The sequence below is a fragment of the Pteropus medius genome, unplaced genomic scaffold, assembly GCF_902729225.1.
Source record: "Pteropus medius unplaced genomic scaffold, Ma_sr-lr_union100, whole genome shotgun sequence".
Classification (NCBI taxonomy): domain Eukaryota; kingdom Metazoa; phylum Chordata; class Mammalia; order Chiroptera; family Pteropodidae; genus Pteropus; species Pteropus medius.
Window position 1 is genome coordinate 7,375,401 of NW_024347791.1, and position 16,816 is coordinate 7,392,216.

The 16,816-nt window shown below is 43.1% G+C and overlaps 1 protein-coding gene across 1 annotated transcript in view; it reads right to left on the bottom strand.

Moving 5' to 3' along the window:
• STAB2 (stabilin 2) overlaps positions 1-16,816 on the bottom strand; it is a 136,989-nt gene that overhangs the window by 55,894 nt on the left and 64,279 nt on the right. The window contains exons 28-38 of the mRNA XM_039877947.1: positions 15,105-15,152; positions 13,264-13,400; positions 12,716-12,830; positions 10,423-10,500; positions 8,241-8,339; positions 8,045-8,152; positions 7,088-7,219; positions 4,321-4,449; positions 3,120-3,176; positions 2,013-2,108; positions 792-987 (exon numbers count right to left, since the gene is read on the bottom strand). Coding sequence (XP_039733881.1) covers positions 792-987; positions 2,013-2,108; positions 3,120-3,176; positions 4,321-4,449; positions 7,088-7,219; positions 8,045-8,152; positions 8,241-8,339; positions 10,423-10,500; positions 12,716-12,830; positions 13,264-13,400; positions 15,105-15,152 — 1,195 coding nt within the window. The remainder of the gene's footprint in view (positions 1-791; positions 988-2,012; positions 2,109-3,119; positions 3,177-4,320; positions 4,450-7,087; positions 7,220-8,044; positions 8,153-8,240; positions 8,340-10,422; positions 10,501-12,715; positions 12,831-13,263; positions 13,401-15,104; positions 15,153-16,816) is intronic.

Sequence of the window (16,816 nt, forward strand, 5' to 3'; positions counted from 1 at the left end):
CAATTATATATTATGTGGCCAAACAGTGACAGCCAGGTCAAATTTATGGCTTTTAGTACAATGTGAAAGAAATGCTTTGTTTTCTCATCATGGATTAGGAAACCTCTCCTCCCAAATCAACCAGGTGTGTGTCCTTAGGCACAAGAAAGTCAGGGTGAGAGAACGCAGATGATTTAGCTCAAACAGATCACTATTTTTGTGAAAACAACAAAGTATGTGGCTCGTTGAAGGTGAATCAATAGAATGATCTTCACATAAAGGACAGCACGAGTCAAAAGCAAGGCTTTGAAGTCAAGCAAGGCGTGCACTTCAATCTCAATTCTGCCTCTCATCAGGTGTGACCTTGTGGGGGAAGTCATTCAACCTCTCTGCCTTAATATACTCATCTGTAAACTTGGCATGACCATACTCAAGTATATAAGGCTCCTGGGTGGATTAAACGAGATAATGTGCACAAATATGCTTTTCAAAACGATTGAGCAAAAGTCCCAAACTGAGAGTGTTACTATGAGAACTAGTGCACACAAGGCAAATCAGAAACGTGGTTGGGTTGGGGAATGTCAGTGAACAGATCAGGGTGTGTGTCGGGGGAGGAGTGGCGGTGGGGGGATGGGCCGGTAGGTCTCGGTTAGTGATGGAAAATGTTTGGAAACACTGCCCCGTGCAAATTACCCAACACAAATGATCTTATAATTCACATGATAATAGAGGTAGGATTTCAGCCGGCCTGGGGAGACAGCCTGAGTTACTCTTCCGGCCTGGGGCTGGGGTGGGGGTGGGGGAGCGCGCACCTTGGTCGCAGTGAATTCCGTACTTGCCCTCCACGCACGTCTCGCAGGCTGTCCCGCTGAAGCCCTCCCCGCACTCGCACACGCCCGTGCCGTTCACTCCGTCCAAGCAGATCCCGTTCCCAAAGCAGACGTTCTGGGCTTTCCCTGGGCAGGGCTGGCACTGCGGGCCAAAGAAGCCCGCACAGCACTCTCTCGTCTGAAACAGAAGGACGAGGCTGGGCCTGCACTTCCATCTTCCGGTTTTGTTCAGCCGAGGTGTAGAAATCCCGCCGCTGGGATGGGCTGTGTGCCTTTAGCTTTGACCCTATATTGGAGAGGCTGCGAGGACCCCCGAGGACCAGGAGAGGCTAAGCAATTTATCAGGGAGGGCAGGGCAGAAACAGGATGGAGGCCTCCACAGAGGAGGTTGGAAAGATGGAAAGGCAACAGGCAAGTAAGAGAAGAGGATGAAGAAAAGTGAGAAAGGAGGGCCAGTAAGGACTAAGTAAAGGATAAAGCAAGGGATGCCAGAGGGGAGGGCCACCTTCCCCAAGCCTGGCCCCTTCCCCTTGTATGTTATTTCACCGGGTACTGAAGATGGGAGGCCAACACAGGCGAGCCTCTGGCACTCTAAACATGAATCTCTTGTAGGTGAGGGAAACCCCATAGGATGTCTGCTTGGCTTGAGAGCGTTAACACAAAAGCTGCAGCTCAAGCTCTGCAGCATAAAGAGCTAAACCACATCACCTCTGTCGGAGAGGCTGAGGTGGTGTCTGGTCTTCTGGGAAAGCAAGACAGGAAGTTAGAATTTCCCTGCAGATTCCAGAGCAGCAGCCCAGAGATCCTTAGCTCTGGGCTCCTGTTTTCTAAATGCCCAGGTGCGCTGTCTCTTTCCTTGGGGAGTTGGCCATGTCTTCTGTCCCTGTTGCTCACGAGCATGCTTGCAGGGCATTTCACCCCGGCGCGAGCGTAGGGAAGTCCTCTCAGCTTCTCAGTCCCTCACCTTCTTCATCTCACAATTGGATGTTGCAGTGTGTTTCTTCTATGTGCTGACTTACAGGACTGTCCTGAGTTTTATTGCTATCGCTACTCCTTTGAATGACAGTGATAATGAAGATAGTGAGGAGGAAGAGGAGATGGCAGAAGGAGTACATGTAAAGGCCCTTTGAAAAATATAACATACGATTACACGTCCCAGTATCACTGCAATAATTAGAAGGATGACTAAATCATTATACTCACGATGACAGTTTTCACGCATTTCACCCGGCACCCTATGAACACGGATCGCTTGCCCATGAAATAAATGGTATAGATACATTTCATCGTCTCTTCGCCCTATGAAACAGTAACGATTCTGTCAGCTTTGTGGTGGAGAAAACGTTTTCCAATCTCTAAAAGCAAGTAGGTGGGTGATGCACGGCTGTCTCTCTGACCGAAATGTTCTGGAAAGGGAGGGGCATGGTTTATAAGAAGACACACAAACACAGTGTTGGCTGCCAGAACACCAAGCAGAAAAATCCAAATAATTATACCATAGGGCAGTATTCCGTAAAAAGAATTTTTCTCTAGATAACTAACTCAAGTTAGGAAGAATCATAGAGTAGACCAGACAAAAACATTCTTCCGGGACTATGCACTGGTTGACCTGAGCCTTGAGTTCTCTCTGTGTATTGATTTCTACTCTGCTTCGGTCTGGGAAAGGTTTAAGGCTGCTTACAAAGACCTATAATCTACAAGATTAAATTAAACTCAAGTGAGAGAATCAGCCTTGTCACCGTTATAAATTACTATTATCGTGCTCTGAAAGGTACACGAGTATTTATTTTTTGTAATGGTTGAAGTATTATTAAGAGTAGCTTTTACAGTAAATAGCTATGAGAAACACAGATTGGTAATTAATTCAAAGACATCTACCTCCCCCAAGTCTGCCCTCCGTTTCTTAGAGAAAGTTAGTTGTAACTTCGAATGGAAAAGGAAATCAGGCAGGTTTAACTCATCTGGGCTGGATATATGGTTCGGGATATGGACGATGTCTTCTCTGATGAGATGTCTTGCTTCTGTCCTCAAATGGCTACCAGAATATATGGAAAGTGAAAAATCTCTTCTCGCAGTGCGCATTGGTTGAGATGAGCCCCCGTGTTGATTTATTTAATAATTCAAATTTTGCTTTGGTCCAAAAGAAATAAATTCAAGACTTTGAAAAGATGCACACAACATAAGAAGGTGAAATGAAATTAAAACCAGGCGAAGGAATGAGGGTAGTGAAAATGAGGTGCCCTTGAAATTCACTTCCTAATTTGGACCTAGATCTGGAAACTATAATGTTAAAGCAGAAAAAATACTTACTAGAGGTTTACTTCCAAATGGGCAGATCGGCTGCTGGGGACACTTCCCACACTTGCCCTGGAAAGACAGAGGCAAAGAGAACATTTTGTGGTTATACTTTGGGTGCAAAATGATGCTGCAAATATTTCCCAGGCCTTGGAGCTGACAGTCTTTAGGATTTGGAATTGGAAATGAGAAAGATATTAGAGAAGATCATCTGGTCAACCACTTCAGCTACTTCAGGTTTTGGATGTTTGAGCATCACTTTCTCCACTATATTCTTCTGAAGCTGATAATCCTTTAATGTGTGGAGGTCTTATCTCACTTAAATCCCAATTCCTTCAGTAACAACCCCCATTTATTGCAAACTCATTATTTAGTGAATTGGGCCAGATTCAGTGGCCAGTTTTGGGATCACATGGTCCAGCTGAGGGGCCAGGGTGGAGGCAATATATACTATTACAAAACAAAGAGTATAAACTAAGAAGAACAGAAACTCTTTAGTATGGCCTGTTCCTAAAATAGGAGGAGGCCAAGGTGCTCTTAACTTAGCACCTACTGGGGTATACAGTATAATTGTTCAGAGTTCTGGCTCTGGGGCCACACTGGATTTGAATTCTTCTCTACCACTTGTTAGCTCTGTGAACCTTAGCCTCTCTGTGGCCCATTTCCTTCATCAGTAAAATCAGTATGGAGATAATAATAGCACCTAATTTGTAGGGTGCTGTGAGGATCACATGGGTTAACACATATAAAATGTTTAGAGCAGTGCCTGGCACATAATAAGTGTCCATAAATGTCAGCAGTTGTTAGTATAACAGAAAGATCCTACATCATCCAGTGGGTTGGAGTGAAAAGACTCCATTACTGAAATAATCCATTTCCATTTTTCTCTTTTAGTGGACCAGGCTTGGCCAATACCTGCCACAGGTGAAGGCCATGGCTTCAGAATCTTGCTCAACACAACCCTCCAGGCAGCCTTTCCTAGGCACTGAAGGTACAACTTACTGTATTAAATTGTGAACCCATCGAGGGCAGAAGTCATGTCTTATTTACCTTTGTGGAGCCACACCTGGGTATGCTCCTTTGCACAACAGGGATGCTCATTCAGTGTTTTTTGAATTGGATTGAGATGTCTTAATAGATGAGTCTTATGCTTAAAAAATTATAGAAAATAAGCCAGCACTCTTTAGTTGCATCGCCTGCCGTGGATATAACTTACTCGTACAATAGTAGTGTTGCTATTATCACATCTATTCTTCTGAATTTCCAGAACCTTCCCCAAGCCATGGATCACTCCCTTGTCAGTGGCTACATTGGTGTAGTTTATCGGAGCTTCATTTACATAGAGCTGTGAACGAGAGGGTGAAGTGTAAGTTTTTATCGTAGTGATTTGAAGAGCAAGAGGGAAGATGGGGATTGGAAGATATCAATGCCCACAGCCTGGGAGATATTCACGTGGAAGGTAGCACATTGCGGTGGAAAGAGCTCTGGCCTCCGAGAGGGGAGTCTGAGTAACAGTCCTGCATCTGGCACCATCTAGCTGTGTGACCTTTGGCCAGTTGATTTCCTTCTCTGAATCTCAATGTCCTCCTTTTTTCTAGATAATTTCTACGGTTTCTCTCTATCCCTCAAATTAACTGGTTTCTGATTGAAAAATTCTGAATCATGATCACTTATGTTGGTGCCCATTGGCAAAATGGCTCCACGGATGTGCTCAACTGTGCTGTAGACAGGTGCGAATGCTTCCAAAAATTGAGTTATGAAGAATGGAACTCACCGCCTTTTCAGCATGTCTCTACTTCATGGTCAATTTACAAGCACCCCTCAGAAATGCTAAGTGACAGTGATACAAGAACAAAATTAACTAGCATTTTTTGGAGAGTTTTAGAATTTGTAAAAAACATGCCACCAGATAGCATCATTTCCCAGAGTGTGGAGCCTGCTCAGAGGTCGGCATCACCCCATGTTTTCCTTGGGGCTTCTTTGGAGCTCATGGTATACGTGTGTATCCATCCGTGCCTGTGGGTTCATAAGCGCCAGAGACACGGGGACTTAGTCAGCATCTATATGCTGCCAACTCAAATTCAACTTTAGGCTGAAATTTGTTTTTTTATTTTTTTTTACGGAGAGGATACCTTAATGATTAAGGCAAAATAAGTGAATCCATTAATTTATTCATTAAAAAAAGTACTATAATTGGAAACAAATACTTCTTTAAAAACTTGGGGTGGCATGTGTGTCTCTGTGTGTGTAGGTGTGGTAGGGCTAAGGTTAGAAGAAGGGGGACTTCTTTATTGTACTAAGTAAATGTCAAGTTTGTATCCAATAAATGGTTAAAAGTGATTAATGACACCTCCCAACTCCTCATAACGTCAATATTAAAATGACTTTACTAAGTGCCAAAATTTGAGCTTCCACTGAATGTTAGAGTCCCTTATCATTGACTTGGAGTCCAGTGAATTTTCACTGGACATTGGGATAACTCATGGCTGAACTCCACAGAGGTATTCCAGGGTCTGTGCAGATATGGACAATCACAAGGGAACCTCACTGAAGGTGTCAAATGGTGATTGCAACACAAATTTCTAAATTCCAAAGTATCAAAATGGCAGAACTTCTGATGCTGTAATACTATTGATATGGCATTAAATAAGTGAAATGTTTTCATTGTAAGACTATATGCACAGAATTATGTGCTGCATTAAAATTTTGATTTGAACGTGGGTCTGCTCATGTAGAGAGCATTTTTTTGTACATCTCCATTGTCCTAAGAGAAAGCAAATAAATTATTGATAAAAGCAAAGCCTCTACTGTAAGACAGAACTATTTGTTTATTGTGAGATAAAGCCTCTGTTTTAAATTGTTCTAGATCAAAGAATTTCTGAACAAATAGAAAATAAACATGACAGAATTGAAATTGATTCAACTAACTGCACTGGAATATTCATTTCCACATGATGAAATAAAAGATGACATAAATTAAAAATAAAAATCTAAGTTCTTTATCAATAAAAAATCGCTTGTCCTGAAAAAGTAGGAAAATGTATTTAAAAGGTCTCCTTCAGTTATCATACAATAGGTGAGATATTTGTAGGAGTCAGTTAAATATTTGGAATTTGATTATTCCCTAAATACTAAAGAATCAGAAAGACTTTTCCTTTTGCCCAAGCAGGTTAAAAAAAATGTACACAATATTCACTTATGATTCAATGATACCACTGAGAAAATTATTTCTAAGATTGTACTTTTTAAAAAGGACCAAATAACTATTGATTAAAATTTCTGATTAAATTTTTTCACTTTAATATAGTACTTAGTTTGTTAATAATTTGCTATTTTTTATGACAATCTATAGTAGAGTATAATTGTTTCTTGTTAAATTCTCCTAAGTTGATCTTACTTGATGTTTGAAATATGTGAACAAAATTTTATATTTGAAATAAATATTTAGCCTCTAATTCTTTTTTTTAAATAAATTTTAAACACTTTTAAATATTTAGGGGTCGTATGAGATAAATACTGGAATATTGGTGTGGGGTCAGTTGGTCCTAGGACTGCAATGATAATAATGTTAATCCATTTGGCTGCTGGATCCTACTTATATCACAGGATCCTTACAGCTTGGAGCCAGTGCCACTTCCTGGGAGTGAGGTTTTGCTGTCAGGTTCCCTTCCATCTTGGAGACTGCTTGAGGACTGTCCGCTGGGTTTGTAGGAATCAGTACTGAGGGGTCCCTGTGACTGCTGGGATTCAAACACCGTGACTGGTAGAGCCACACTAGTTATCCGAAGGCTGGTGACAGGGAGCGTGAGTGGCAGCCTGACAGACTGGTTTTGTCATTACTTTATGGTGAAACACACACAACTATCTTTTGCTGATAAGGCTTAAGAAGCAGATTATTCCAAAGAAGAGATCATTCCGATATGGAAGTGATGATGATAGGGATTCAGACACTCATTCCTGGGTTTTAAGTGAAAGGGTTGCACCTGGTCACTGTGGAGAAAGAAGCTGAGGAGGTAGGAGACACCCAGCATGGTCTCTCGGTGCATGCCGTTATGCAGGTCATTCTTCAGTAGTTTCTCCTCCAAGACCACGTGATATCTGAGTATGTCCTCCTCCTGGACAACACACAGAATTGAAAGTCAACCCATAGGTGGGCCAATCCCTAGTCACTTATTAGGCTGTGCCGGGCACCGTGGGGATTACAGGAGCTGGTTGAACTGAAGTTTTGACTGAGGTATCAGGGCACAATAGATATGAAATACTAAATCTGAGACAGATCACCTGGGAGAACTTGCGAATTTTCCATGTAGGATGGTTGAGAATTCATTATATGACCCTAAAAACCCAGAGTGAGGGCATGAAAGGCTGGGGGAGATTTTAAAGATTTCTTTGGAAAAAACTGCTATGAAGAGAGTCCCTATGCCCCAGCCTGCTTTTCCCCTCAGGGGTCATGAGAAGAGGTCTGATGAGACATTGTGAAGAGCTTGATCCATGTTCCCTGCAGAGAGTGTGGTCTGGGGGACTGAGGACTCACTCAGGCCTCATGCCACCTCATGCCAGGGACTGCTGGCAGGCAGATCCATCATGGAGTGCAGAGGGTTGTTGCTTCACTGAGACAGGCCTGCACTCCCAGCCCTGGCTCGGGACAAGGGAACACTTGTGTCCTGTGGACACACATGCAGGCTCCTGGGACACCTAAATCCTTGTGCATATGGGCCTAAGTGTGAGCTTCCAGGAGTACAAACTAAATACAGTAATGTGGGCAGCTCTGGCATGGGGGAGGTCTGTGTATGAGAGAGCCTCTGCATGAGTGTATGTTAAGTACCTGGGAAGGAAGTTTTGATAGAAGAGTGAAATCATACATGATCGTTACATTGAAAAATGTTGAGCGTTTGAATTTCCAGAAAATAATTTCCCTGGTTATTGCTCCTGATACCTACTAGAGTTGTGACCTTCTTTTCCCGGATGTAATTCTCAATGGCGTCATTGTTTGGAGCAAACACTGTGTAAGCATCAGCAGCTTCGATTGCATTCGCCAGGTTAAATTGCTGTAATGAAAAGGAACAAAAGCGTGTGAAGGGCTTCTGTTCCCAGGTAACCTGGGCAAGTGAGTCATGCTGAGAACGTGGTACTTGCAATGATGTAGCCCCTGAAGATGGAGTAGTCGGGCATCTGGTCCAGCCGGGTGAGCAGGTTTGGTAAAGAGCCAGTTAGACCTCTTTGGGGAAACAGAACCTGGGAAAGAAAGCCCCAGATTTCTGTTAGCATATGCTGGTAGGACTTGCTGCTCTTCGACAGGTGGGTTCATGGCACATAACAATATGCAATTATGAGGGCCACCAATAGTCCCTAGAGTGCCTCTGCAATTTTAAAAAAAGGTAATCTTTCCTCTGATAGTTTGCAATACCAACAGGGTGCATAGCTTGGGGAGTGAAGTGGGCTGAATTTCAGCGCCATTCCATCTTTAGGCCAGGAACCTTTATGCGGGGCACAACCTGCACACTGTTGATGGTGGCCCTGATGAAGGTGACCACAGTGTCCAATGGACAGGTATAGAAGGAGCTCTTTAGGGAGCCAGTGCAACCCAGAGGCTAAGCAGAAAACTTGAATAGGTAGACACGCATCCATGAAACTTTTGTGTTCACGTAACTTTTTCCTCAATACAGTTACTTAAACATGAGGACCCTCAGCTGTCTCATTTGGGAGATGAGGACAATAGCACCTACTTTCTCAAGGTCATTGTCAAAATCAAATGAAATAATGGGACGTATGATACTTGGCACAATGCTTAGTTCCTAGCGGGCTATCAATCATTCCTATTATGACTGTACACGAGATGAGGGCTAGTGTTGATGAGGGACATGGAAAAGATGCAGCTCCACTGCTCCAGGACATGCCATCATACTGGGGTTCAGGACCTAGTCCATAAGAAACCAATACCGACAAGAGGACACAGTTATGCTAAGTGAGTTCTGTGCAAAGAAATCCCATAGAATTTCAGAGGAAAAAGAGAATAAAACTGATATTTACTGAAGGCCCACTAGGAAGCACACATTGAGGGAGGGTGTTGTTTAAGCTTCACAGGGGAAGAAATTTGAGGCTCAGAGAAGTTAGGTAATTTGCCTAAGGTCACACAGCTAGCGAAGTGTCTGAACCCAGAGTCTGTATGACTCTAGAACTTGACACTATGTCAGCCTTGGTGATATGGGTTGCCAGGATCAGGGAAGGCTTCAAAGAGGAGGTGGAACTTGAACTAGCTCCCGTGATAATAATGCTCAGTATAGAAACTGGGTTGCAGCGCGATTCTACTAATAAGGCTGTGTCATGAGAAGGAGAGGAATTTTATGTGTGTGTGTGTTTTTTAAAGTTTCTTAGTGCTTTGGAAAGCCAGGATTAGAAAAGAAAAATGCCCCTTAAAAGTAATGTTACTTTGCATTGAATGAAGCCATAAACCCAGCATAGCTTCCTGTAAGTGATGAATCACTTGCTCAAAAAATGTTGCTCTTTCTTAATGTCTCTTGGTAATAATACAAGAGAATTGCCACGTGTTTGCAAAATAATGCACCCAGGAGCCTTACAAATACCCTCTCTTTTCCAAGTGGAAATAGTTGATCGTTTCTGATATTTTCTGAGTAAGTGCTAAATGAGAACAATTTTATTTAAAATGCAATTAGTTAATTGTCTCTTCTATCGTCTACCTTTCAAAAGCTCCCAATATACCTTAAATTCTAATTTTAATTTTAAGTGAAGATCCTAATATAGCAACTGAAAATTATAGGATCACTTAAGACCCCATTTCCCATTATTCTTTTATTTTCTATTCCATGCCTTTGAATACTGTTGAAATGCATCTTAGAAGAAAATGAATATTTCACAGTACCTTTTCTACCCTTTTCCATTTTTTTCTATGACCTTCCCCATTTCATTATTTTAGCTTGCTACGTACAGAGAGAGGAGTGGAAAAGTGATACATAAGCACTTGCCTCTCCTCCAGTTCTCGATTAGATCCCATCTGGACATATGGACTTCCCGATACTAAGGTTCTTGTGAACCTTGTAAGATGTTCCCATATATAAGAAATATGATATAGGTGGCCACACCTTACATAGGGCCCATTGAAGACTATGGGCTGACTAGATAGTAAGTGAGTCTGCTAGAATGAATAGAGCCTATAAACAGTTTCAAAATAAGAGTAACGAAGCACAATACAGGTTACTTTTATATTAAGGCTAAGTATTCCCCCTCCCTCCCAAAAGATACTGTACGGGAAGATACATAAAGGGAGAAGCTACATGTATGGGAGGATGAAATTTTGTACCTTGTTGATGATGTGTATCACTCCATTTGTGGCCGCGTTATCACCATCAACGATGGATGCTCCTTCGATTGTGATGTTCTGTAAATGCAAACCGCAGTGGGAAGGTGAGTCCCATAGCGTACACACGGGGACTGACATGATTTCTGAGTTTTCCACTTTCTGGGCAGCAGTGACCTTCACACTTTTGGTCCATGACCCACAATGAGAAATATCTTTAAACTGTAGACATCACACGCGCACGCGCGCACACACACACACACACACACACACACATTCAAAATGAATAGTACTTTCTTCTACTATGTGGAAGGCAGCTGATCATCAATTCTATCCCACTCCTTTCTATTTCATTAAAAAAGTGCTGGCTGAGGTCACTACAGTGACCCTGCTATTTGAAAAACACTAGACAGCATTGTGGATTGAACTGTCATCCCTCCCTGTCCAAAATTCGTATGTTGAAGTCCTAACCCCCAGAACCTCTGAATGTAACCTTATTCGAAAATAGATCTTTCCAGAGGCAATCAAGTGAAAACGAGGTCCTTGGGTGGGCCTTAATATAGTATGTCTGGTGTCTGATAAGAAGAGGAAATTTGGATTCAGACAGCTACACGGGAGAACAGCGTGTGAATGTGAGGATGGTCATCTACCAGACAGTCTGGAACAGCTCCTTCCACAGCCTTTAGAAGGAGCCACCCCCATCCCCCACCCCTGATACTGGACTTTCAGCTTCCAGAACTGTGAGATGAAAATTTCTGTTGTGTGAGCCACACAGTGTGTGTTACTTTGCTATAACAGCTCTAGCAAACTAATACAGATAGTAACTGACTTTCCTGATCAGAAACCAACTACTTTTCGAGAGTATTAACTATATGGGGAATGGACCTAAGTAAAAACCCAACCTACCCACCTGCGTAGCCACCGACCAACCATGACATAGCTGGGCTTCTCCCTCTCTGGTTTCTCTGGCTTCCTCCCCTCATCTCCCCACCGCTACCCTTTATTTGAAATTCTTCCTGGGCACCTTGGGTGCAGAGGGGACTTGTCTCACCCTGAGCAGCTCCCAAGTCACATTAGCAGAGGTTCTGAAAAAACATTCCTGGCCACCCTGCATATCTTTTTAGGTTAAAGGGAGACATTTATATCAGACATAGGAATGAACTCATTAAAAATGTGTCTTTGATGGTTAGCTCTCCCAGATCAGTGGTCTTGACTGATTGATTGATCTTTGACTCTATGGAGCTTAGGAAAAGCCTGCCAGGGTGGGTGTTCAGTTAATGCTTGTTAAGAGAATCAGCGATTTAAAACAATGATAAAAAATAACCCTATTGTCTGATATAGGTATGTGATGCACTAGACTAGAATGATAAGAATATGTAGAGAATCCATGGGACCGTTTGTAGCTCTTTTCTGTTTTCTAAAAGGAATTACCGGGTGCGGCACACACATTTAGGCAATACTAGGCACAGAGCCTTTTCATAGCATTTACATTGATGAGTACGAAGGCAGACATGTTTTCGAGCAGTAATTCTCAAACATTTTTGACTGCAGCCCATGGTTCACCGATGTAGCAGTTCTCACTTTCCAGTAGAGTCTTCATTCTCATCTTGTGCAATTCACAGAACGAGTTTTAAGACACTGCCACATGCCGCAGGGCAGCCAGACTTCCTCGGAGAGGACTGGATAACTAGTCCTTGACATACTGTAGTAAGTGCCAGAAGGTGAGCTTCTACAGGTCTCGGCTCTTTGCGCACTGCCCTAACTCTAGCGCTTCGATCAGTTTCTGGAGCATAGTAGGTGCTCAATAAATGTTTGTTGACTACTGACTCTAACTTAATATAAAAGTTTAGTAGCCTATAATGACTCAATTAGTAGGTTATAGCAACAAGCTCTTAGCTAAGCGTACTTAAAAATCAAAGTTGTGGAATTGCACAAACCTTTGCCCAGAAGAATTGAAATATCTGACCTTCTGGATCAGTCTGTGGTCTGTCAGGAAGAACCTTGTGGCTAACCAGTGGGCAGAGGACCAGATCTTATAGGATCACTGCTACAGAGTAACTGTGTGTGTGTGTGTGTGTGTGTGTGTGTGTGTGTGTGTGTGTGTGTAGCGCTGCAGCGTATCAATATATATTGATGATTGTTAAAGCTGGGTGATGCCTGCAGGGAGGTTAGAGGTTATATTCTTGGTTTATTTTTGCTTGTGTTTGGAAGTTTCCATAACACAAAACTTTAAAAGTACAATATGAATGTTAGTGACATGTTCCCACTAAACAAACAAATTACAGTGCACTCTCACCCCATCTTTTTTTGCCAGGCGAAGAAAGTTGCCCTGCAAAGATGTTGCCAGCATATCAGAAGATGACAGAGTCTGTAGGTCTGCCACTCCGTAGGTGCCTCGTAGTGTGTGATATCTAAAACAACAGTTCACAAGGACCACAATAAAATATTGATGCATGAGGCGGTATCGTTGAGTAGTTAAAAAAAAATTCAGGTTCCAGAGCCAGACTGATGGATTTAAAATCTCCCCTGAAATTATCAGCCATGGTACCCTGGGCAAGTTACTTAATTTACCCTGTGCTTCAGTTTCCACATCCATAAAATGGGAATAAATAAAATGCCTATCTCATAGAGTCTTTGCAAGGATTAACTGAGCTCTACGTAAAGCGGTTAGCACAGAGCCGGCTGTCAATAATGTTGACGATCGCCGTCCCGGGGGAGGTGAGGGCAGTCTCAGAAGATGTTCCTGGTCCACAGATCTGAAGGACCACGTGGCTTTCCTCCATTGCGCTTCGTTCACTCTGACGCCAGTAAGAGATCATGAAGGAAAAAAGGCATAATACCTACTTTATTAGGGTGGGAATATTGCTCTTGGACAGCCAAAAGGCTTTCTCATCTTGGTCCATGTCCTCAATAGCTTGTTGAGAAGGCACCAGGACAGTGAGGTTTGAGGCGGCTGACAGTATGGGTTGCAGAGAAGCGTTCTGGCTTGCAGAAGGAAAAGGAAATGAGGCCCGATTCATGTTAGGGGACAGACAGGGCTGATGTAATGCTTGGCAGAGATGACAATTTACCTTTGATGTAATTTCAGGGACACCGGGAAGGTTCTGGAAATCCCTTTCCCAAACCCACCCCACTCCCTGGCTGAAGCTTCATATTTCCTTCTCAGATTCCTTTCTTTTATTCAATCGTGTGAGCGTTGTCAAAAGGCAAAGTCTCCTGATCAAGTCACACTTGGAGTCATTATCAGTCATTTACCCTTTAGTCAAAGCAAAGATTCGGAGCATAGTGTTGATAGGATCGTGTGTGTGCGCGCATATGCAGATAACCTTGAGACTCCTGGGAACCTTTGGGATAAGGATGATGGGAAAATTACTGGAACATTTTCTGCTTGGTAGAGAGACTGGAGGAATCAGACTTGATTCCTCTTCATTCTCACCTGGAGCTAGTTGTGGGTAAAAGCAGGGGTGTGCTTATGTTTAGCAACTGGTTCTCCAGGATAAACACACAAAAAGCCCCGGTTTATACGGTTCGCTGATTGCTATAGGGTAAACATTCCCACATGGCCGAGTTCGAGCTACCAACATGACAGCTTTGGAAGCAGAGTCGGGAAAGGTGTGCTCTCCTGAGCTCGGATGAGCTGGGTCCAGTACATCACTGGGCAAGCTTATGCATGTGGGGTTGGTCTATATGGAAATCAACATGCACAGTGGAACCCTCGGTCCCTGCTCTTCCATGTGATGGGGTCAGAGAGGCCCCACACAGAAGCAATAGGAAGCTGTCCCAGTGTGGCTACTGGCCAGGCACTACCTACTTGGCTCATGTCTATTTAAAGGAAATAAACCACTTGTGTAATAGCTGGTTGGGGCAGCCACCTTGGTCTACTTAGGCAAAGATGACAGAGATTCAGACAACTAGGAAGGGTGGGGACTGGATTCTTTGTTACAGAACTTTCCAGGGAAGAAGAAAAAGCTCCTTGGGCCATGTTGGGCCCAGAGCTAAGCACACATGGAAGTTTCCCAGATTGCAACTATAATTCCCAACTCTAACTTGGTGAATTACAATGATGAATTATGTTCACTTTAAAAAAAAAACCTCAATGAAACTATACATATATATTGGAATTCATTGAAAAGTTGACTACCCAGCTTATCCTAGACCCAAAGTTTTTAGCCCTGGTTGCATGTTAAGAACCTGGAAAGCTTTTAAAAGACAATGATGCCCAGGGAAAACCTCCTACCAATCAAATCATAGTGTCTGGGGTGAGAACCTAGGCATGGCTATTTAAAAAGCGTGCTCTAGGTCAGTGGTCTCCAACCTCTTTGGCATCAGGGACCCGTGCTCCTATGAGAACCTAATGCCTGATGATCTGAGGTGAGGCTGAGGCGGTGATGCTAGTGCTGGGGAGCAGCTGCAAACACAGATGAAGCTTTGGTGGCTCGCCCGCTGCTTACCTCTTTCTGTGCGGCCCAGTTCCTAAAAGGCCATGGACAAGTATCTGTCCGTAGGCCCAGGAGTTGGGGACCCCTGCTCTAGATGATTCTCAAGTTTAGTCAGTGTTGAGAACCGCTGCTCTAGACAACTGCCCTCCCTGCTTACCAGCTGCAATTTCAGTTCTCTATTATATGTGTTCCAAATTTCTAAAATTATATACATTCCCAATCCTAAATTCCAACAAAGGTACTCACATTTATCCACTGGTTAAATAGAGCTGCCGCGGAGAGAAACGACAATTCCTTATTCATATCGTGCAAGGGAGGGAGGGAGAGATGAGAGAGAAAACAAGAGAAGGAACAATGAGAAGCATAACTGCAGTGCGTTTCTGGGTAGCCTGACTTAGCCTTCCGGGGCTGGGCCCCTTTTCTTTGCCAGCCTCCTCGATGCGGATATGAATGGAGCCTTCACCGGCCTCATTGCCAGAGCCATTCAATTCTTTCATGCTTAGTGGCCTGATTATCCTCTCTATATTTGAGTTAAAAAGGTGATTCCAGAAACTACAAATGGAACAACAACCTGAAGTTCTTCCAAATAAGAGTTTAGGTTTGTAAGAACATGGCCATCTAGCCCAAAGGAGGGTCACAGAGGTCACAGAGTAAATAGCCCCCTTTTAGAGCCAGTATTGAGTTGTGGCTTGGAACATGGAGCCAAACCACACGGGTTTGCATTCTGGTTTGGCCATTTCCTAGTTCCTCTGACAAGTGACTTCATCTCTCTAAGCCTCATTTTCTCCTCTGGAAAATGGGGATGATAAAAGCTCCAACTCATAGGGCTGGCGTGCAAATTGGAGGAGTTAATGTTTTTAAAGTGCTTAGAATAAAGGCTGGCATGCAGGACACGCTCTGTAAGTTTTAGGTGCTCTTATTTTTAATTCATCCACGATGACATTTATCAATGAACATAATATATTGAACCACCACAACTGGCACCAGGATGGAGTGCAGGGAGGATATAAGATATGAAAGGGGAAACATGGCCTTTTGCTCTTTTACAACTTACAGTTGTTTTGAGGAAGTTAAGACTCAAAAAGATAAACAATAGTGTTAGTATACCAGTGACGTTTGAAGATGTGATTGGGTAAAAAAAGCTCTGGACTCTGAGTTAAAAAAGACTGGGTACTTTTCCTGAGTCTGCCATTTACTAGCTGTGTGATCTTGGGCAAGTCACTTAACCCCTCTGAGAATCAAGTGTCTAATACGAGCAGTGAATGAGATGATGCCTTGCTCCTCAGATTATAAATATTATATGCATTAATGTATGTGAAAACATTTTTAAACTATCAAACACTATGAAAATGGCGATAACAATTATGTGCAAATTTACATAAAGACAATAAATCTCAGAGATGTCTCGATTCCTTTTTGAAAGTAGTTGAGGTTATTAAGTAAGTTAGTAAATACCTGTTCAAAAGCAAATTAGTTAGTAAAGACATAAGTACAAGACCTGAGATGCTCATGTCATTCCTTAAAGGGGCTGTTTTAAGGGAGGGGAGGGCATGAGTTGGGTCTGAACTGATGGCAGAAAGACCAGAGGCTGAGTCTCTGGGAGAGGCGAACAGAGATGGCATGGAGCTGGGAAAGCCACAGCTAAGCTAAAGCTAAGCTATGCAACTTGCAAGAAAAGCGAGTTGAGCCTGTGTGAAGATGCCTGCAGTACCAGGCCAAGGATTTGGACTTTATCTTGTTTTCTGTAGGAGGAGAGAGACATTGTAAAAGCAGGGATTTAGAGTTTTAGGGTTTTAAGGTTTTAGAAAATGTGGCCCATGGAGAGAAAATGTTGGGTCTATGCTCTGTGGTCTGGCTGAGGGGAAGGAACGGTGTGCAGTGAAGGGTGGGAAAGACACTGAATAAGCAGGTAGGCCAAGGATCAGATGCCGTAGCCAGCCCAGGTGGCCAAGGATGCA